The 23,078-nt window shown below is 38.6% G+C and overlaps 2 protein-coding genes across 7 annotated transcripts in view; one reads left to right on the top strand and one right to left on the bottom strand.

The window, feature by feature from the left end:
* Positions 1-3,059: 3,059 nt before the first annotated feature.
* On the bottom strand, positions 3,060-17,798 carry TRIP13 (thyroid hormone receptor interactor 13). The gene is made up of 14 exons (XM_064161181.1): positions 17,541-17,798; positions 16,806-16,908; positions 16,023-16,188; positions 15,598-15,727; positions 14,327-14,382; positions 11,041-11,131; positions 10,093-10,165; positions 9,093-9,156; positions 8,772-8,858; positions 7,178-7,284; positions 5,775-5,928; positions 5,491-5,603; positions 4,305-4,374; positions 3,060-3,300 (listed from the first exon to the last, which is right to left on the bottom strand). Exons 2-14 carry the CDS (start codon positions 16,895-16,897, stop codon positions 3,205-3,207), a joined length of 1,299 nt encoding a protein of 432 aa, XP_064017251.1. The 5' UTR covers positions 16,898-16,908; positions 17,541-17,798; the 3' UTR covers positions 3,060-3,204.
* BRD9 (bromodomain containing 9) overlaps positions 17,568-23,078 on the top strand; it is a 27,499-nt gene continuing 21,988 nt past the window's right edge. For 3 of the 6 annotated variants that reach the window (XM_064161177.1, XM_064161176.1, XM_064161175.1), the window contains exons 1-3: positions 17,568-17,946; positions 20,213-20,433; positions 22,145-22,277. In XM_064161177.1, coding sequence (XP_064017247.1) covers positions 17,874-17,946; positions 20,213-20,433; positions 22,145-22,277 — 427 coding nt within the window. In that variant the 5' untranslated portion in view covers positions 17,568-17,873. The remainder of the gene's footprint in view (positions 17,947-20,212; positions 20,434-22,144; positions 22,278-23,078) is intronic. The other 3 variants (XM_064161180.1, XM_064161179.1, XM_064161178.1) reach the window with 2 other exon arrangements.

Genomic DNA, 23,078 nt, shown 5'->3' with positions numbered 1-23,078 from the left:
ATTTAAGCACTTTAGATACTTGGAGCTAAATATGTACTCACATACCTTGGAAGAATTTTTTTTTAGGTGGGAGTGAAAGAAACAACTAATAGAACCCCTGTGCCTATGGTCTCACTTTATTATCTTTCCCTTCCCCTGCCTAAGGGTGTATTGATTAGACAAGGGGGAAAAAAATCGTTTTGCTCTCTTTAAACAACTTTCATGTACATTCACAATGTGCACTACTTGCAGTTAATGGGAAATTTCAGTCCCTTGTGAAGAGTAATGCTTTCTAAACCATTCTAATTCCTTCTATTTCACTCTTTTTCACTCCACACGCAAAAAAAGGAAGAGGCCAAATGTCTCCTTGCCTTCAAATTCAGTTGAGACATTTTACTTGATGAAATAGATATTTGTATAAATATTTTCACTAGGAAACAATCTAAATTTTCACTTTGGAGCTCACCAGGAGAGTTTTGTAACTTGCAATGGTTTAGCATGAGGGCTAACCTGCCTGCTTCCCCAACACAGAAGCGAGAGGAAAGGTAACACACAAAATTCAGGGATGAGATAAAGAGATAAGAGTTTAATGTAACATATCACAAGCTCAGTGGGTAATTACCCTCACTAATAATCTAATTCACCTAATAATGAAATACAAGATTAGCCTAGCTTATTTACAGATAAAGCACAGTGGGAAAAAAACCCCAGCATAAAACTGAAAGCTACCTGACTCCCACTCTTTCCACCACCATGCCTGCCAGAAAAAAAAAACCAAACTAAAACACCACATCCAAGAACCTGGAACCCAGAAGCAGTAACCAGAACAGGAAACCTCCCATGTTGCAGCCTGAACTTCAAGCCCCATAGTACTTTCCTCCAGGGATATTGAACCTGCTGCTGTTATTCATAGCATGCTGCAGACAGACCAGTTTCAAAAACGAAGGTGCTAACTGGAACAAAGTATTATGGGGCTTGAAGTTCAGACAGCAACATGGGAGGCTTCCTGTTCTGGTTGCTGCTTCTGGGTTCCAGGTTCTTGGGTGTTGGCTTTTCCACAGGGGTGGTGGTGAGGTGTGTGGGAGTCAGGTGCAGTCTTTACAAACAGAATTAGTTACTGTAGTAAATGCCATTTAGCTGCTTTGATGCAAGCAAGTGGAGTAAGTATGCAGTTATGGCAGAGTCCTTCTTATCTATATGTATCAGCGATTAAATAACTCTTAGAGAGGGCTAGTGGCTTTTTTTCACTCCTCAGCTGCAGATATTACCATGAAAGCAATACTAAGAACACTGATGAGCTGGATTTTCCCAACTCCACTGCCTGTAGAATGATTCAAGGAGCACAAAAAACATTATCAGTTAGAAATGGTGTAAGCCAGACTGTCACAAAAAGGGTAGAAGAATGCAACTTTCACTTGCAAGCAAGACTTGCCCATCTGTGATTTGACCATTAGGAAACTACCTGTTTACACTGATCATGTGCTGCTCCTGTACAGCAGGTAGGCATTATCTGTCATTGGATTTTTGTTACTTTTATTTGCAAAGCTCATGAGACTTAACAAATGTCTGTATTTTAAGCATGACTCCCATAGCATTCCAGTTGCCAAACAGGACTATTGTTTATAAGTTACAATAGCCCTGTAGAAAATGCTGCTAACTTTCAAGAGTATCTAAAATCAACAAAATGCAAGTGGATGGATTTACCAGGGATTTACCTAGGAATATGCACATAAAACCAGAGCTATTTCCTTCAGCTTAGGAAAGCTAAATAAAATTTCTGCCTTTCTGGAGCCTTTCTATACCTGGAAGAAGTAGCAGCTTTTCCAAAACAACATTTGTAGGGAAAGCAAAGTATATAATTGCAAGCTAATAAATTTGGTATGAATTTCTGCCTTACATCCCCATCCTTTTTTGGGGGTGGATAGCAAATAAAATTAAATAAGTTATTTTCACCAGTAATATAATAAACAGAGACTTAGTCTTAACAAAGATCCTCTCCTTACATACATATAGAGGCCATAATAAAAGTTTACTAGCACTTGACAGGTTTTATGCAATTTTTTAGTGCACTATTTATAATGATCAGCAATAAAAATAGCTCATGACAAAATATGTCTTCTCATGAATGTGTAATACTGATGTAGAAGATAGAAACAATGAACAAAATACATTATTATTAAAATACTTTAATACAAAGAGCTAGGATGGAGTACATTAACTGGATAATATCAACTTAAATCTCACTTTTATCTTAATTTACTAAAAATTAAACTTCTAACTTGGAAATTCCTCTATTATTCCATATTTTCAGCTGACTGCAGATAAAGTATTTGAAAACATAAACGAAGAGGTGACAGTTTTGGAACCAGTATTATATAAGATATGCATTTAGGATACAAATAACCAAACTGTTCCTTTAGGAACTGAATGCATACATTTCCTGGCTTTTGTGCTATGAAATTTGGTTTTTTCCACAGCTGATTTGTAACTTTCATGTTATATTTATTAATTAGAACAAACCCAAACTTCATGAATTTTAAGGATCCTTTTTCACAAGTTGTAGTCACTCATTAGTGAGAAAACATGGGCTGCTCTGGCTCGTGACCTTGCAACAACACTAAAAAGTGGTGTTGCAAAACACAACTAAGTAATCTGTTGAGAGTAAACTTTTGAATTTGATATAATAATAAAAAATAATTAAAAAAAAAAACAAACAACAAGAAGGAAAGAAAAGCCCAAAACTTGATATTAAATGTTAAGATAAAGAGATGTCAGTATTAAAGGTCTGGACCATCACTAAGCACTTTGAATCCTTTCCAGTTTCACGCTTGTTATTTCAGAAGCAACAACAAATAGGACATTTATGGCAGAAGAATCAGGTCCAAGGACTGCATTTCTAATGCTATTAAAATGTATTTAAAAAAATCAATATGAAACTTGATGCATGGCTAAAATCAGTGATTGAGAAACACCAAATAAAAGTCTGCCCACTTTTACTAACTGCAAAAGAAAAAAACCCTGACTTTCCACAACCAGATATCTTAGTGGCATTTGAAATGAAGGTTGAGAAAAACACACTGTAAAATTTTGTAATTATTTATTTAACACTTTGAAAAACTAGATTAGGGATTTCTTTTAAAGGATGTTGAGAACCTATTGTGCAGATGCATGGAAGTTGCACAATTTGTATGAAATGCATGCAGTTGTCTATAAAACAGCAGACTGTCACACACAGTCTGCAAGCTTCCTTCTTTCTTCAAATTGTTTGTCTACAGCAAGTGAAAGAGCCTGAAGAAACGTTGTCATTGTAACACTAGGAGACTGAAAGTAAGAGAGCATTTTGTTAGACACTCTACAGCAATAGGCACACATAATATCTTACATCAATTTTTTAAGTGCTGTAAAATGTAACTCTGCAGGTTTATTTTCAACCACCTAGCAGAGTGGTCGAAGTCAAGCTATGCAAAACCTTAAGTCAATCGTTCACAGAATCAGAGGATGTTAGGGGTTGGAAGGGACCCAAGGAGATCATCGAGTCCAAAACTCCCCTGCCAGAGCAGGACAGAGCACAGAGGAACACATCCAGACAGGCCTTGAAAGTCTCCAGAGAAGGAGACCTCCACAACCTCTCTGGGAAGCCTATTCCAGTGCTCTGTGACCCTTACAGTAAAGAAGTTCCCCCTTGTGTTGAGGCAGAACCTGTTCTGCTGCAATTTACACCCATTGCTCCTTGTCCTATCATAGGCAGCAAGTGAACAGAGCCTGTCCCCCTCCTCCTGGCAGCCTTCAGATACTTACAAACATTTATCAAATCCCCTCTCAGTCTCCTCTTCTCCAGACTAAAAAACCCCAGGTCCCTCAGCCTCTCCTCATCAGCCATGCCCTCCAGTCCTCTCATCATCCTCTTAGCCCTTCACTGGACTCTCCCCAGCACCATTTACCTTGTTATTACTGAGGACTTGCTTAAAAAAAAAAGGTTTTTAACAAAGTGATATTATTTATAAAAATGGAAAAATGGCAGAGGGTTTTCCTTAAGCAAGAAATTATCAAAGAGTTAATATCAACATTCTGCCACAACAGCTAACTGAAATTAAAATGCTGTTGGACAGGTCAATCCCACCCATCCTCTTCAATTACATTTTTAAATTAGGGGCAGCACAAAATTGTTTCAGTCTGCAAAGATGCAGAAACATCGCAATTCAGATCAAAAAGGGGAGTTAGGACAACTTTTATTTCAGGAAGTGTCCAAATGTCTTCTCACCTGTCTTAAAAACAAAACAAAATACAGTGAATAGAATAGACTTACTTTGGTGTAATAAACTTACTTGAATATAGAGTGCATGTGCTAGGAAAGGAAGTTTCCTCAGGACTCGGCCACTAAGACCTTCACTTCTTCTACAGTTAAACAGACAAGTGCCATTTAAATCCTAATATCCACTCTTAAAAGAAGACCTTTCATTTTAATGTGTTTCTTGCATGAGATGCTCTAAAAACACAAACTGCAATTCAGCAGGTGACTTCAGCACTTCAGCCTATGGGAGGCTCTATAGTACAGAAAAAGCAAGCCAGGGTACAGAAATACTAAGCACATTTGCCTGCCAAAGCTTACCTAATGCCCTTCACATCACTGTGCTATAAAGGCATTGAGGGAATGCCTAAATTGGAAAGGCAGACATGATCACCCAGCCACACTTTATGACTTGAAAAACTTGTTTGGAAGGCTGGACCTCAAGTTCACTGTTTATCTCCTTTTTTGCAGCAGTTACATACAGTTTACTTTATCTCACCTACTAGATACTTATTTCTATCTCTTCCAAGCACCACTCTGCATGTCAGACCCAAATGTCTATGTCTGGAAAATCTGACTTGCTTTTACTCCAATCCTCATTGGTTATGACTGTACATGTCAGGAACAGAAGGAAAACACACTAAATTTACTGACTTCAGGAATGTTACTTTGTTTTGTTCCACAGGGACCAGTACTTTAGAAAAAAACCACTCGATAACATGAATGTAGTTTTTATTGTTTCAAGAATTACTATTCTGCCATGAAATGATTTGACCTACTACCACACTCAGCAAGCTGTAACAAACTCAATTTACACTTCACTCCTTTCTCCTTTGTTTCTGACCACTTACATCTCAATGCTAAGTGAGACTTTAGTTGCAATCCATTCCAAGACACTTTTTAGCAGGAACTAAGGTCAATGCTATTTCCACTATCTGCACTGTAATCCACTGAAACCTAAAGTATTTCACTAATCCAACTGCCAATTTCTGAAGGGGAGTTCAAAGGGCAGAGCAGAAGCAAGAAGCAATACTAAATCAAGCCAAATCTGAGACTAAGAAATGTTTGGCAAACCCTGATTGCTTCCACTTTTTGTCCCCTGAAAGGTTTTGCACTCACCCTAACAGAAAAAAATCGAGATGCTTCAGAACTCTGTTAAGAAATTCAATTACTTTCAGACATCATTACATGCATAAATAAAATGTAGAATTTCAGAACCTTACCTTGAGATTTCTTTTAGCACAAGGCTTAACCGTGACACATTATTTTCTACGAAGCCTATCATCTCCAGCTCTCTGAGAGTCAAGAGCTGCTGCCGAGGGTATATTATTTGACACTAGAAAGAAAAGTTATCCATTGTTCTATGAAAAACATAAATGCATTCAAAATTTAATGAGTAAGAGTGGAAACAGAGAAAAATGAATGAAACCAGTGTATTTTTGTTATTTATGGCATGTGATTAAAACATCAGATTTATTAAAATACAAAATTGCTTTCAAAATGTTACCTTCATCAGTTCTTCCAAGCAAGAAAGATATATTCTAAATATTGCAGCAGTAGATGGAGGTCCAATGTATTGCTTTATGTCAGCTCTGTCTACAAAGGCCATGTCAATTTTCTCTGTAATATTTGAAGTGGTCAGGATAACTACATTGGGATACCTTCAGGAGAAAAAGCAGATTTTTATGTCACATGTACAAGAATGATCTCCTTTTGTGACTGGCATATTGACTCCTTCCTTCTTAGGACTCAATCCATTTCATGCAATAAGCTCTCACACCACTCTTGTCAGCCAGCAATTACATTAAATTAGCTGAAGTTCCTGGTCAGTTATCAGCAATACAGTGAATGTATCTAGCCTCTTTCTTTCAGCTCTTTCTTAAGTGTCCATAGTTTTCTCCAACCCTATTTTAAAAGTGTGTGATGGTTTGGGTGTTACCCACCCACCCCCCCCCCCCCACTTTGGAAATCACCCAGACTAGACTCAGCCAGCTCTGGAAATTGAATGAAGCTTATATTTACAGCTTAGCTGAATATACAAGCAGATATTTACAGTATATAGAGTTATAGACAGAAATATACAAGGTAAAAGGTAATACAGAAACACAACAACCCTCCCAGAAACCTATGTAGAGGCTACTGGCATAGCTTGTGCCACAATAAAAATATTAGGAAAATAAGATTAATAAATCTGAGTCTTTCCTCTACGTGGCTTCCATTTCAGTTCAACAGAAAGTATATAGCTTAACTGGCAACGTGAAACATTCTAACTGCATTTGACATTAGAGTGAGCTTAAAAGAGAAAAAACATCTTGCTCTAAGAGTGAAAGAACATTCTAAACTATAGCTGTTTCTTAAACATAAAGCCCTTGAACTCTTATGCATGAATTAGTCACTTAATTTGCCACAGGATAGGGCCAAATACTAGGGCATCTTTCTTTCGGTGAGCAGAGCCAAGGGTGGCCAAAAAGGGGAGAGAAGTGGCAGGAATAAAACAAGAGATGGTATCTTGTACTGAATCCAGCACGCAAAGTGAACCAAGCATCATCAGCGATTGCTTCTAAGCCATATCCTGTGCAAATCTGCTTTAGATTGCCACGCAGAAGATGTAAAAAAAATTTCCTTGATCTTATTTTTGTCTTCTCAAAGCAGATATCATGACTATCTCTTCTCTATCTCTCCTTAGTTTTACAGAAAGTATATTATCTTTGATTTCATTGCTCAGTCTCACACATGCAAAATATTGTGTTGGGTTATTCCTTTTTCTTGTCGCAATCAGCACCGCTAAGAAAGAACAGTGAATTAACAAATTGTGTTTAGTATTCCAAGTGTTTCATTTCACAAATTAAAATTCAGCAGAAAACCTGAAACTGTCAATTACTTTTTACTGTTGCAATAATACAAGTTTACCTTTTAATCTGATCTATTTGTGTCAGTACAGCATTCACTACGCGAATAGCATCTGAAGGCTCTGTGCCTGCCTTGAAGGCACTGCGGGCTGCTGTGAGGCTTTCTACCTACAAAAACCAAACAAACCCCCCCAAAAAAAACAAAACAAAACATAGAAAAAAAATCAAACCAACCAACTGAAAAGTCAGCAAGCAAATACACAAGGATATGAAGGTGTATTTTCTGGGTATGGTACCTAAAGCTTCATCTTCAAAATCTTTTATCAAGTATAAAATCACTGTGAGAGAGAAAACAATACCAAGGAAGCAAAGTGTAGTGAGTAAAACTCTTGTTACATCAGCAGATGCTGAAGAGGATCTGAACAATAACAATGAACTGAACCATAACAATTCTTTATAGAGCTTTATAACATACATCTAGAGCATAAGTAACACGAATTGTTCCTTCTGTTTAATTATTTAGGCTACTTTAAAGTTTAAACTATCAGCATTTTTTAGGTTGGAAAAAAAGCCTTTAAGATCACAGAGTCCATGCATTAATACTCCACTTACAAACACATAGAAAGGAAAGGAAGTTCCACCAAGCAGTGTTTGCCTCATTTTTCAATTGAAATTTGCCTGCTAAATCATACTGTGTTAGTGCCAAGTATCTTAAATCATAGAATCAACCAGGTTGGAAGAGACCTCCAAGATCATCCAGTCCAACCTAGCACCCAGCCCTGGCCAATCAACCAGACCATGGCACTAAGTGCCTCATCCAGGCTTTGCTTGAACACCTCCAGGGATGATGACTCCACCACCTCCCTGGGCAGCCCATTCCAATGCCAATCATTCTTTCTGTGAAGAACTTCCTCCTAACATCCAGCCTATGCCTCCCCCGGCACAACTTGAGACTGTGTCCCCTCGTTCTGTTACTGGGTGCCTGGGAGAAGAAAGCAACCCTCACCTGGCTATAACCTCCCTTCAGGTAGTTGTAAAAAGCAACGAGGTCACCCCTGAGCCTCCTCTTCTCTAGGCTAAACAACCCCAGCTCCTCTAGCCTCTCCTCACAGGGCTGTGTTCCAGGCCCCTCACCAGCTTGATCGCCCTTCTCTTGACATGCTCCAGTATCTCAACATCTCTCTTGAATTGAGGGGCCCAGAACTGGACACAGTACTCAAGATGTGGCCTGACCAGTGTTGAGTACAGGGGAAGAATAACCTCCCTTGTCCTGCTGGCCACACTGTTCCTGATACTGGCCAGGATGCCATTGGCTCTCTTGACCACCTGAGCACACTGCTGGCTCATCTTCAGCCTAGTATCTACCAGTACCCCCAGGTCCCTTTCTGCCTGGCTGCTCTCCAGCCACTCTGTCCCCAGCCTGTAGCACTGCTTGGGGCTGTTGTAGCCAAAGTGCAGAACCCTGCACGTGGCCTTGTAAAATCTCATTCCACTGGCCTCTGCACACCCATCCAGCCTGTCTGCAAACAATAGTAACTTACAAAAACACATACATATGCTTTTATTGTTCTTTAAGAATGAGCATTATCATAGTTCCCTCTCATCAGTTTACTTTCTGCTGAAATGTATGTACCTCAGTGCAATTAGAATCATACCTCATCAATCAGTACAAATACAAGAGCGTCTTTGTCATCAATCAGCTCTTGAATCTTCTGGAACATCTTGGTTACAAGCTTACCACTCTAGAATGACACCATATACATATGTTTAACTATTGTGTTGTCATAGGATTTTACAAGCCTTAATATACTAAAAAATGAAAATACTTGTGTTTTTAAACAGCTTTCTAATTTAGCTTCTATTTAAGCATTCTCGAATACTTTCATTACTCTGAGTAATCTTTGGTGCACAGTTATTTTATGAAGCAGTTCAACAGTGTAATTTCTAACTCACAGTCTACTTAATCAGCTACATACCTCAGAAAACCATTTAGAGAAAAGGCTATGGCTGTTTATCTCAATTAATTGCCCATACTTATACCTAAAATATGAAAGGAAAAGGAAATATCAATCTATTGCAAGTAAAAGTCAATAATATCATTAAGTTACCATAAATCTCATTCCAACCATTTCAGACCTGGAATTCCATGAATTACTTTAATTACTTTTGAAAGTTTAATATCTGTTTTATTTGTAATTTCTAGAAATGTGTCTCATTAGGTTCATTTATACTACATTTCTACCAGAGTTTCTTCATTAGACCAGGTGCTATTTAAATGATGTTTAAGTAACAGGTAACATGCTAATGGCCTAATTTTGTTCAGTATAGCTAGAACACATATAAACCCAGGAAGTTTATTTACTTAGCTCTACATGGATACTCTTTGGACAAATTATCTCAACCACACATTATATGGTCCTTTTTATCATAAACTCAGCTTGGAATAGAGTCAAATCACTTCAATAATTACACATAATTTATGTAGCACCCAGTATTTTATGCACCAAGTTTATTTATATATATATAAAGTTAAGTTGCTATGAAATTAAAGGCTAATGCTTATTACTTGTCTGATATAAAGACTGACCCCTGCAGACTGTGGCATTCAGACAATCCAAGTACAAAATAAACTGGTGAGAAACAGGATTTCTTGAAGATGAAAATGCAAATAGGCTGAATACTGTAACCTTTAGTCCTCTTTAATATTAGTTGATGTGCACAAATTACTACACACTCACTTGAATTTGTTTTACATACCTGAGCACAAATAATTACTCATTTTAAAGGACAATAAAATATCCCAGTCAGTCTCTTTGTCACATCAATTTTATTACTAGTCAGGTGCACTATAAAAGAGCTATGAATGTTACTACTTGGCACAAATTTTTTTTAATCAAATATTAAACATCTTTGGGGTACTGAAAAAGAACAATTTAGAATAGTAAACTAAAGTGAAATACTTTCAAAAATGATCACCTGTATGACAGTCGAATTGTCAGCTTCTGAGCCAATGCTTTACAGAGAGAGGTTTTACCAGTTCCAGGAGGGCCTGATTTGAAAGCAAATCCATGTATTACACAGAATATGCATCAGATTGTTGATGACATGTAGTATCTTTTTAACTACTACAGTTTAATACAGAACTAGTTGTAGAATATAAACACAGAAGATAATTGTTATGAACACCAAGGTATTCTGAAGGCTGCTTACTCCACTATAGTGCTAGAGCTGAGCTTTGAATTAATCATTTTCAATTATTAGCATGATTAGTGCAATAGTTTATTTGCAGATATCATAAAGCTGAAATAAGTCACAGCAGCAAAATGTATCACTCTAGCAAAGCTTATGTTCATTAGCCTTCTTAAACATTAGTGCTATGCTTAAACTTTTATCTTCCTGCAATGGTATTCTAACATGCAAAGCAAACACATCAGCCTTCATACTTGGGAATAGAACACACAGTTAATAGTGCAACACACTTGTTGATTTTCCAGTTTCCTCAAAAGTATGTATTTATATTTGGGGCTTTTCACATGGCTTTGCATTCCTATAAAGCCACAACACAACTTTTAATACTGCAACAGAAGTGTAACTAACGTTAGCTCCTAATGTCTTCAGTATCTGCATTATATTTGCACTTTATAAAACCAAAAGCAATATTGTCACTTAAGAAAATTAAAAATCAAACATTGTCACTACATTATAAATTTTAGAATGTAAATTCATGCAAAACATAGTACATGTGAACATTTATTTGACTGTGACATTGCACTTAATCTAAATTTATATTACAGACAGAATATTTCTCTGCTGCTTTTTTAATCATCAAATTTCTCTACACAGAAGCACAATACAAGCTTTTCCAGAGGAAAGTATAAATAGATGGCAAATGAATCTACTTGGTTTAAAACAGATAATTTTTACCATGCAGCAAAACAACTCTGTTCCATGATATCAGGTTGCTGTCAACGTTTTTGTCAGAAAATAGTAATGTGGTCGTCACATAATCGAGCAACTAGTGGAGAAGAAGAAGAGAGACACTCATTAGAGACATACCAGCAAATGTAATTACAAATAGAAACAATCTCTTAGGTCCATTGAGTAATTTTAATTAAAATAAAACAAAACCAAACAAAAAAAAAATTGTGTCTTTTAGGCAGAGACAAATTTTCTTACTGCAAATATTGGAAATTAACTTCCTTCCTGCCCCCAGGAAAAAGAATAGCAGGTACTAGGCACAAATGGAATTCCAAAACTTTTAGATGAATAATTGAAAAGCATTTATATCAGCTACTGCAAGGGATTTTGAGATTGGTTACACTTCCAAACAGAGGAAGCTACATGTACATCCCTGAATATTGCTTCTAAAAATAATGCTACTTCATTTCAGAATTTCTTGATTAGGAAGCAGAGAACTCTTCCAACAAAATTAATGAGAACCTCATGTGCAAATCTATACCAATTTTCACCTGCAACACCTAATACCATATTATTTTCTGTTGTTGTTATGAGTAATGTATTTTTGTTCCATTTGTATTAATAGGACAATATGATAATATTTCTGCAGTATCTCCTGTGCAAGATGGAGCAATTATGCAACAGTAAAAAAAAAATAATTCCATCCAGCATGATTTTCAGTATTCTGTTGACACTGTCCTATTTAGAGTCTGTATAGTCCAACTGTACCCAGCCAGGTCCATTGATTAAAGAATGAACATTCATCACACTTTAAAAGAAGTGAAGTAGTTCTAGTCTTGGTCATTAAAAGCTATTCTTTTTTTCTACTAACATGCACACACAGTCGACAGAGATCAACTTGCTGTTATTTACTAAGTCTTTTATTAAAGTCTTGTCATTTCATAGATGACTTGGAAAGTATTTCAATAAATCAGACAAACATTGACGTGCTAATTAATGTTGACCTTACAAATGAAGACATACAATCACTGGAATGTTTTACTTTACACTATAGATGGTAATAAAGACTTTCATTGAAAATACTGCATTTATGGTATTGCAAACAAGCTAATGCAATAGTTCCTCATGCCCAAAAACATCAGATAGAAGTATATCTTATTAAAAAGTATAACATCTTAATGACTGCAGTCATAAAAGCAACAGGTCATTTGTGGGGTTTACTCACATCACAATTACTAAATTTGAGATTACACTATTACAGCTCTACAGGCTCTAGCAGTTACTGTTGCAACCTTTGATTAATGCAGACAATCTTAAAACTAGACAATTAAACTGTTCTGTTTCATCAACAGCCCCATGTTTCTTCTGAATGTCCTGCCAGCATTCAAATGAGAGTGCACTCATTCTAGTCAGATCATATTAAAACAAATGTACATTTGTGTGAACAGTTAACAGTGCAGGCTGTTACTGCTAACCAATGAATTGTCTAGCTGCTACCAGAAACATGCAGTTAAACTCCCATTCCCTTCTGCCTCACCTGTACCCATCACTTCAGTAACATGAATGGTATCTTTGGTCACTGGACTAATTAATTGGACAAAATCAGGTTGAAATTAGTCCATCACATAACAAGCTGAACACTCTGAGTGATTCAGTTTCTGCATTTTACTGAGAAAAGTAAACAAGAGTACAAATGAAGCACTCTCAAGTTGTGTCGGGGGAAGTATAGGCTGGATGTTCGAAGAAGTTCTTCACAGAGAGAGTGATTTCCCACTGGAATGGGCTGCTCAGGGAGGTGGTGGAGGCACCATCCCTGGAGGTGTTCAGGAAAAGACTGGATGAGGCACTTAGTGCCATGGTCTGGTTGATTGGACATGGCTGGGTGATAGGTTGGATTGCATGATCTTTGAGGTCTATTCCAACCTGGTTGATTCTATGATTCTCACTGCAACACTTCTCTTTTAGCAATAGCAACCCACTAAAATAATCTTATCACCCAAAAAAACCCCACACTAAAGACATGACAGATCATTTTAAGAGCTTAAAAACAGAAAGAGCATTGATATCACAAAATACTATCTATGTTTTTTCTGTCTCTGAAGTTGTCATTTTTCCCCACCAATTGTCTTCTCTCCGTTTAGAAAAACACAATTAATGAACCTTGAAAGAAGGTTCAGTACTTTAACAGAGTGAATTTCTACTCTAGTCTATAGAGCATTAATTGCTTTCTTCATGCATGCTGATGAATATGTCTGAAGCAAAAGTGAAAATCTGAGAAGTTTCAAACAACAATGAAATAACTAGAGAATAATAGTGAAACCATAATTGTTAGCTGGTTAGTCTTTTGTTTCTTGAAGATAACACAGAATACAGCTGGAAAGAGACCATCCTTGTGACACAGAAATGTAAGCCTCAGAAGAGGTGATGAATCACAGAAGGAAGGTCATAAATTGTGAAGTAAACAGCACCCTTGAAGGTGGGAAAGAACAGAAAGTTTTCTGAGCAATTAAGACCTTCATTAACATGTCTACACCTCTCTGAGCATGGGTGAACCTCTGGGTCATGACAAAGACATTGGAAAGGAATAAAGAAGGACTATCTTCTGAAACCCTGTCCACAAAATTCACAGTGATGGGAGCATGCATTCAGAAGAGACATTTGCATATATTAGCAAGAGCTCCAAAAGATTAATATGCTAATGACTTCTCAGACAAGCAATGAATATGTATTGATGTCTTTTTACATGTTGTAACTAAACCCTCTTCAGCATGCAAGAACATTGTGAAATTATTTGCTCATGCATCTGGAACCCTTTTGATCCCTGAAATTTCCAGACTGGGCTGAGAGTGGAATCTCATGTTTTCAGCATCAGTTTCACCTCCTATTTCTGTACAGTAAACCATTACACATGAAGAAACTCTTTATCATTTGTGACATGAGCATTACTGAACCCAGTTTCAGCTGACTTCACAATAGTATATATTGGTATATGTCTGATACATGATGTTTAATCCAAAAACATCAGCTCTGCCTTCTTTTGTCAAGTCTGCATCAGAGAAGGATTTACCTATCAACAATTTTTATACAGAGATTTCAACATAGGTGTAAAACTCTCCAAAATGGCTAAGACTACACACAACCTTTCAAAATAAAAAGAAGACATTGGACTTCTTTCTTGAGATGGTGATTCTATGATTTCCAAATAAGCTCTCCAGTGGATACAGCAAACTTTAAACAGGCTACATCTCAACTCTTAGTTCTCCTCAGATTTTGTTACTAATTTTCAACTTACATCTGATTTTACTTCAGTGTCATATATAAGACTTTCCCAAAGGCCATGGAATTCAGCTGCAACAAAAGCAATATATTAATATTTGATTAGAACAAATCAGTCTAGAAATTTGTAAACTACAACTGCAGCACAAAGCAGTTTCCAAATCATTCTCAACTACAATTAGGGATGAAGAACCTATTTGTGTGAACAATACACAGAAAAAAACCAGTTCTTTTTCTCAAAATGTAAACACTACTTTCTAACAGACAAATTAATTAGTTTGACAACTTCTGCCTCCTCAAATAATTGCAAGAATAAATTGATCTTCTTAATTTAGTAACATGAACAGGAAAATATCATTCTTTCCACCCTCCACAGGGAATGGATCTACATTTCCCTTAGGTAAAGAGCTATGAAGAGCTGGGATGGGAGGGAAGTTTCTAAGCTTTATTTTATCATGCCTTTTTTTTTTAGAGGATGTAAAAAAACACCTAGCTGATTAATGAATCTAAAAATAAAGTTGTGATTTGGGTATCAATCATTTCTAGCAGTTACTTTCAAGCTTTCAGCAAAGAAAATCAAAATAGACATAATAAATAATTATAAACCAAAATAATATTGGCTTAATGTTGAAGTATCAGATTGAAGTATCCCCTAAGAGAAATGTACTTGATAGCTTGGCTATTCAACACTTGGAAAGAGAAAAAATGTTTCAGAATCACTGTCTCTTTGACTTAAACTCACACCTGTATTTCCTTCTTCAGGGTGCAGAATCCAGCTTCCCCAAGCACAAGATTGTAACATGCAGGCCACACTCTACTACAGAACAAAGCCTTATTCTTCTTTTCAGAAGACACTCTGAGGACTCTAACTCTGTTTAGCTTCCAAATATAAGAGTGGTCTTGACAGCTGGAAGCCAGCTTTGTGTTCTGGAAAACGAATATCTAAACTGATGAGTTTCTTGTGGGTCTCCAAATAAAAAAATTGAAACACAGCTTGCAGGGTTAAAGATTTCCAATGTTCTCATTGTGGCTATACACTTTATTCCATAAGACCAGTTACTTCTACCCACCCACAAGTATTACAAAAACATATTGGGGAATCATCTCTGGTAGTTCAATCAAAATCATAAAGGCAGTCCAAATATATTGGTTCTGTTGACAAAGGACAAAGTTAAACAATATATAAAATAATGCCTTTACTAGGTAACCCTATAAACAGTTTTAGCCTTGTCAAGACTCTCTTTCATTGTAACTGCTCTAGACCTTGTAGAAATATCACATGGATACCTGCTGGTAGCACCCAGTGGTTAGCTGCAATGATATCCTCATTCTCTTCTTCCAGGTTTTCAGAGCTTGGTCCTTCTTCATTTAGATGAAAAATGTGAAGAGAAAGATTGCTTTTGCTCAAGTCAATAGGCTAGAATAGACAGAAGAATACTTTTAACACCTTGTATGTCTTATTCAAAGCTAATTATAACATTAAAAAAATACGTTTTTCAGCTTTGAAGTCTATTACTTCTGTTTCAGACCTTACTAAAAGGAGTAGGCCCAAGAACTTAACCATCTGTTTTTGTGTATATTAGTCAGTCTAATATGAGATACTACACTGTACTATAGATCTTGCTCTGCATACATTCTTACACTATCACTAGTTTGCCTACAACTAGTTGATATGCATATTAACAGAGCTGTGCATTCCCGTTTCTGAATACCTGTCTGTCTTTCAGTTTCAGGTCTGTATCCACAATCGACACGGACTGCACATTGCTGTTAAGGAAACCATCATCAAACTCTGTCCACTTGTAATCACCAAACACAATATTATGTCTTTTCAACAGCTTTAAGACGCTCATCCTGATATCTTCTGTCTTGGCCGCACTAACAAGAAAGAAACAGCATTATTTATGGCATGGACATTTATGAGAAAGTATGAACTAATGTCAGAAGACTTAAATCTACATGGAAAACAACTTCCATCTCATCTAAAAGTAACCCTCAACCTCACATTTGCCATGTGAACATGAAATGGGTCTCTCCATCTGCTGCCTAGACAGTGGCACAGACCACAGGCCACCTGGAGGAAAAGTGGCTCTGCAGAAAAGGATCCAGATGTACTGGTGGGCAAGTTGGCAATGCAGTATATGCCTCTGCTACAACGAAGACAAATCTTATTTTAGGGTAGCAAGAGTGAAAACATTACAGAAAGCAATTCTTTCCATCTATTAGCTACTTGTGATATCACATCTGTAGCAGTGCATGCAGACTTGGGCCCTGCCATGGAAAAGATAATGATATATTGGAGCAAGTACAGAATATGGCCGTGAACTTGCTTATGAAACTAGATCACATAAAGCATCTGAGATAAATGGGTGTGTTCAACCTCAGCACCAGACACTTGTGAAGAGTATGTAGAAGGCACTTCTGTTGGTGCACAGCACATGGACCAAAACCAGCAGACCCAAACTGCAGCAAATAGAAGTTCTGATCAGAGACACCTGCTTGATTTCTGATGAATTTCCACATGTATCTGAGCATTTTCACACACGTTTGGGAGGGCTTGCTTCAAATCCCCAGCAGCTTTCTCCATCCTTCTTGCTCCTAGGGTAAAGGGACAGCAAGGAGAAGCAGGCTTTCAGTGACAAAGATGATTAAGGACTGACTGCAGCATCTCTGTTACAACTCGAAGCTGAGAGACCTGAGGCACTTTAGCCTAAAGGCTGAGAGAGCATCTTATAAACGCTGGTCAGTACCTAAAGAGTGGAGGTCATGGGGATGGGCTCTTTCCAGTGGTGCCCGGGGACAAGGGGCAATGGGGACAAACTAGAACACACAAGGTTTCACTTCAACTTAAGGCAAATCTTTCCTGTGAGGGCGCCTGGCCCAGGCTGCTCAGAGAGACTGAAAAGGCTCCTCCTCTGGAGAAATTCCAGCCTTGCCCGGGTGTGCGCTTGGGCAGGCTGCTCTGGGTGATCGTGTTTGAGCAGCGGGGGTTGGACTTCGTGATCCTCAGACTTATCTTCCAAGCTCCACCATCCTCTGATTTCTCGGCTGCATGCTTCCGCGGCACGGAGCCGCCGCGCCCCAGCCGCGCTGCCCGGGGCACGGAGGGGACCTGCTCTGCGCTCCTCCTGGGCAGATGTCGGCGCCAGCCTCACCACCTGCCGCCAGCGCGCCCTGGCGCCCCGCCCCACCCTCCGCGGACCTCCAACGCGGGGCGGACAGGACCTCACCTGGCGCCAGACACAGCTGGGAGAACGGCGCTCCGCGACCGGGAGGCGCGGGTCCGCCGAGGGAGAGAAGGACCAGAGAGCTCCTCTGGCTGCTCAGCGCCCCGGCTGCGTCGAGCGCTGCGCCTCTGCCGCAGACAGAGTGGAAGAGGCCGTTAGGGCTCGGCTAGGAACCGAGGCGCCCAGCCGCCTCCTCCGCCGGTTTGTAAAGCGCGGGCTAGCGCGCACAGCCCCGGCCCTTCCCCCTGACCTGGATGTTCCTCCGCGCAGGCGGAAGGAGTCCTTCTCCCCCGAGCGCTTCCGCCCGGAGTGCCGTGGGGAGAGCGTAGCTCTGATATGGGGAAGAAGCACAAGAAACACAAGGCAGAGAAGGCAGAATGGCGCTCGGCCTCCGCCACTGCGTACGGCGGTAAGAACCGGGGCAGTAAACAACGCCCGGGGACGCGTCTAATCCCGCTTCACTCTCTGAATTCAGGCTGTCGGCGAGAGCTGACATCCCTTCGTGGGCTGGGTCGCACGGAGTACCTGGAGCGTGAAAGCTGTTTGGAAGGCGTGAGCTGCTGGAGGCGGGCCGGTGCCCTGGGGCTGGGTTGTTGGCGCCGTCCAGTTGTGTGGCGGGGGCGAAAGGAGAGGACGCGATGCGGGAAGTGCAGAAGTGGGGCGGGCGGTGGCTTGCTGGAGTCTGTCACAGCTGCGCTGCGATGGCTCGGGAGGGAAACGGGGAACGCCGGGCGAGCTCTGGGGTGCTTGATGTGTGTTTGAGGCCAAGCAGCTTCGTGCTTCATACGGCTGCTGGCGGTAGTCCAATTACTGCACTGATTGAGTGATGCTTAGTATCATAGATTGCAGTGGGTTGGAAGGACCTTTAAAGGTCACTTATTCTGACCCCCTTCTGCAATAAGCAGGGACACCTTTAACTAGATCAGGTTGCTCAGAGCCCCATGGAGACTGACTTTGAATGTCTCCATGGATGGGACCTCCACAGACTTCCTGGGCAACCTGTTTCAGTGTTCCACCACCCTCATAGTAAAGAATCGCTTCATAATGCCCAGTCTAAGTCTTCCTTTCTTTATATTGAGACTCTTCTCCCTTGCCTTGTTGCTACACTTCTTGTCCCATCAGCTTCTTTGTAGGCCTTTGTCAAGTACCAGAGTGCTGCTACGAGGTCTTCTTGGAGCCTTCTCTTCTCCAAGCTGAACGACCTCAAGTCTCTCAGCTTGTCTTCCTATGAGAAGTGCTCCAGCCCTCTGCTCATTTTTGTGGCCTTCCTCTGCACTTGTCCATGTTATTGTGTTAAAGCCCCATAGCAAGCCCCCAGTTTCACCTTACTCTGAAACATTTTATGTTTCCAGGGAAAGAAGAGAAGTTAGATCCTTATATGTTATAGGATGGTGGAAAATAACAATGGTAAAATAAGTATGAAAGAAAAACTAGTCTTTTTTGATCTCAACTCTTCAGTTACCTGAATTTTAATCTAAACTTGCCACTGCAGACTGGCTCCTCTCTTTCTGACACAATAAAATGCTCCCTTGCTTTAAGTATTTCACATAGTATAATTCTGGCAACTTACTGTTACAAAGTTGTGGTTATGTGCATGTTTTGCCTTAAATTATTTTTCCCCCCACTGTTTTCATGGGAGGCAAAATTGCTGTGAGCTACCAGACCAGTTTCTGTGAAAGAATACAAATCATTATGATAATTATATCATCAGTCACTTGTAGTTCAAATTCTTTACAGGCAAATAGATTTTCAAAGAAGAAGTTGTGATGTGGCTTCTTAGAATCCTAATCTTAAAACCAGAGCAAAAAAAAAATCTTTCCAGCACTAATTTAATGTCTTTGCCATAAAATTCAGCTACATAAGGAAAACCTCTAAGAGTCTAGTTTTAAGTTTTAGAAGGTAGGCATTTTATTTCGAAGTTGGACAACATTGGGATGCAAGGAGACTCCTGTCTCAGATCTTGCACACCGACAAGACGAACTAGCCTCTTTATTTCTTAAACACATGCATGTACAGAAGATTTCCTGGAATAGTCATGCATTTTCATATCATTTCTTTGAACTAATCACCACATTTGCACCTCTGTTACACATGCAGTGCATCTCTGTGGTGGCCTCCAATGAGTCTGGTGGTCTTTGGTAGCTCTAATGTCAAGTGCTGTGGTTGGACTTTAGGTCTGAGTTTGTGGAATTTCGTAATTGGGTTTTGAGCCTTGAGGATGGCCTCATTTGGCCCAGTTCACTTTATTATCAAAGAAGATTTCTCCCTACTTGCTGTGTGTGATGGGAACATCTGTCTTATCCTAGGAAATTCTGCTTGCACAAATGCTTGTAGTTAGGAAGTCTTCGTTTCCACTGAGTTGAACTTTTAACTTACTCCCTTAGCAGATGTTAAAGGAGAAGAGCAGTTCAAATTGACTGTTCATTTTGGTAGTGCTGGCTCATTGGTTGGACTTTTCCAACTTAAATAGTTCTGGGATGTAAAATGTGCTCGAGGACAGTTTCTTAACTTGGAATTTTTAGTCTTAGCTGTTCTTTTCCTGTCTAATTATACTGCCTGTATTTTCAAAGTGCAGCAAATTCTTGTAAACAGTATTTCTAGAAGAAGCATCAGTAACTGCTGTATGCCATCACCTCCCTGTGCATTTACAGAATGTTTTACTTTTTAAAATACAGATTATGTGGATAAGCCTTTGGAAAAACCATTAAAGCTGGTGCTTAAAGTTGGAGGGAGTGAAGTGACTGAACTTTCTGGATCAGGGCACGATTCTAGTTACTATGATGATAGATCAGATCATGAGCGAGAACGACATAAAGAAAAGAAGAAAAAAAAGAAAAAGAAGTCTGAGAAAGAAAAAGAAAAGCATCTAGATGATGAGGAAAGAAGAAAGAGAAAGGTAAGCTGTGGGGTTTTATGTTTCACACACACCAGTCTTCTCCATGCTTACTTATCAGAGCTAAAGACTGATGCAGAATAGCAGAACCTCTTTTTAAAAGCTCACTGTTGCAAGAAGCTTTTTTTTGTTTTAGAGACAGCACTTCACAAATGTAGATAACCCATCTGGGTGTTGGTTTGTTTCTCCCATTTAGAAGAGATATCCTTGTTTTTTGAACAAAGTAAAAGCTTGTTTCTTGTAATTGCTTGAGGGTTTTGTTGGTTTGTTGGGTTTTTTTTCTGTTAGTTGGTTGGTTTTTTGATTGTGTTTGTTTGTTTGGGGTTTTTTTAATCTGTTGGTATGGATACTGCTTGTAAGCTGGATGTTTTGTGTTTCAGCCAGGTCAGAAACCTGCTTCTCTACCTTTGAGGAGGTTATTTGCAGATTTTCAAAGAAATCTAGATCACATTTCTGTTAATGAGCTGTACCAAGTTACCAATTATTGAAATGAGTGCATTTACTCAAAACATCTTTCTGAAATCTCATCTATTGAGTAGTGTGGTAGAATATTGTTGCCTCTTGTTTAGAACAATCTGCATGCTAGGTTTTGTGGCTTTCTTAGTAGCAAATCATGTGGTCACATGTTGACATTACAGTTACCTGTACAGTTTGCTTTGAATAATATTTCACAGCATCATATTTATTTTGTCTACTAATGATTCTGTGGCCTCTGTGATATTGTAGTTCTCCTCTGTCATGTAATCTTACTATTCTCATGTGACAGGTTTTTTAGTGTTTTTATATGGCTAACATCTGTCATTTTGAATTGATTTATTCATTAGGCTTGTATTACTTAAAAATGATATGTCTTGTAGGATGATTCAGAAGCCTTGGAATATAGGACAGATAGTGGAAATTTCTTTTTTGTGCAGACATTTTCAAATGCTTCCATTAGGAGTGTGGCTAGAACTTGAAAGTGTAGCAAAACAGCTGTCTTTAATACAAGATCTTGCTATGTCAGATGGAATTATTTGGTTTGCCTTTGCTAAATTTTGGGAGAGTTTTGTTAAGATGTTGGCTTTTTTCCCAGAACTTCATTATTAGTGCTTACAGAAGAAGCTAGCAGATATATAACAAACTTGTAGTCTAAACAAGGTTAATGGAAGTATGCTTCTGTGTGCTGCCATGAATGATTGCATGTCAGCTATGACTCAGCCATGCCTGTGCTTTGAAGCTCAAGAAAAGATCATTAACTGTCACTGCTGTTAGACAGCTTTTCTTATGGTCCTTTTATAGGCTTCCTAAATTAACACATAGTTTATTCATTCCTGTTTAATACACAAAACCAACAGAAAACTGATGATCAACCAGAGCTATAGGCTGATCCTTACTGAATTTAACTTCCTTTACTATCTAGTGTAGCTTATTATTATGCAATTTAATGTATTACTAGCTTCAGGGTTTAACATTCTTTTCAGTAACAGTACAGTATCTAAAGATAGAACAGTAATATATTAAATGCAAAGAAGCAAAAGGTGAACAGTATTTTAGTTTAAATCAGAGAAAAGAAATTGAAAAGTGGCAGGGAAAAATGTATGCACTATTGTTTAAACCATTTTATGGCTCATATATATAGAGTGTATTCCAAATAATAATTTGCTGTCATTTGATATATGGGACTATGCTTTACAAGGACGTTATTCTGAAACCGGTCTTCTTATGTCTGTGCTAGGAAGAGAAAAAGAGGAAAAGGGAGAAAGAACAGTGTGACACTGAAGGAGAAACTGATGACTTTGATCCTGGGAAAAAAGTGGAGGTTGAGCCCCCTCCTGATCGTCCTGTCAGAGCATGCAGAACTCAGCCAGGTGAGCAATGTGAAAAAACAAAGTCACCTTGAGTGTTTTTTGAAGCATTGACTTCAAAGCTTTTTCTTCAGATGTGCCAAAACGTAAAATTTCTGTCAGAACTTGCTGAAATCTAGAGACCATTTTTCTAATGTTAAGAACTTTCCACAATCTAAATAATCAATATTCTTCATGGTGCCTCTGGGGTTTAGTAAGCTTGTTTTCATATGACTGAAATTGGCAAGTTCATCTCTTTCTAGCTCCTGTTACTCAGCAGAATAAAGTAAGTATAAAAGTGTGATTGTTTGTAGTTGTCTTCCATTTATCAGCCTTTACAGAACAATGGTCAGAATGTTTGGAATTAAGTTTTGCTCTCTTCAAGGAAAAAAATACTGTGCAGGCTGCTTAGCTGTTGTCACAGCCTTTTACTATAACCTGTGCAGAGTTTTCATTTTAGTATCTCTATTACCACCATGAATATGGAAAGAAATTTTGATAGGGTATCTTTCAAGACCATAGTCCCCTCAATTTTCATTTTCCTTAATTCTCATCACCAACCAATATACTTCTGATTTGTATATGGTAACTTCTGCACAGTTAATCCCCTCTGATTTTGTCATACTTTTATCTACCTGTAATCATTGCTTAGTAGTTATAACTCTAGTATAACAATATCTGGTGGAAAAAATTGCATGATGTGAATTTTCAAACATGATCATAATCCCATTAGGCATATGCCTGGAAATGGAACTTAGTAGCAAGAAGTTGGATCTTCAGGTGTATTTTGAGTCTTCTCTTTGAAACACTGCCCATTGACTGGTC

Source organism: Pogoniulus pusillus, chromosome 21 (genome assembly GCF_015220805.1).
Source record: "Pogoniulus pusillus isolate bPogPus1 chromosome 21, bPogPus1.pri, whole genome shotgun sequence".
NCBI classification, from domain to species: Eukaryota; Metazoa; Chordata; class Aves; order Piciformes; family Lybiidae; genus Pogoniulus; species Pogoniulus pusillus.
The sequence above is the reverse complement of the archived record's forward strand: the minus strand, read 5'-3'. Positions and strand labels throughout refer to the sequence as shown.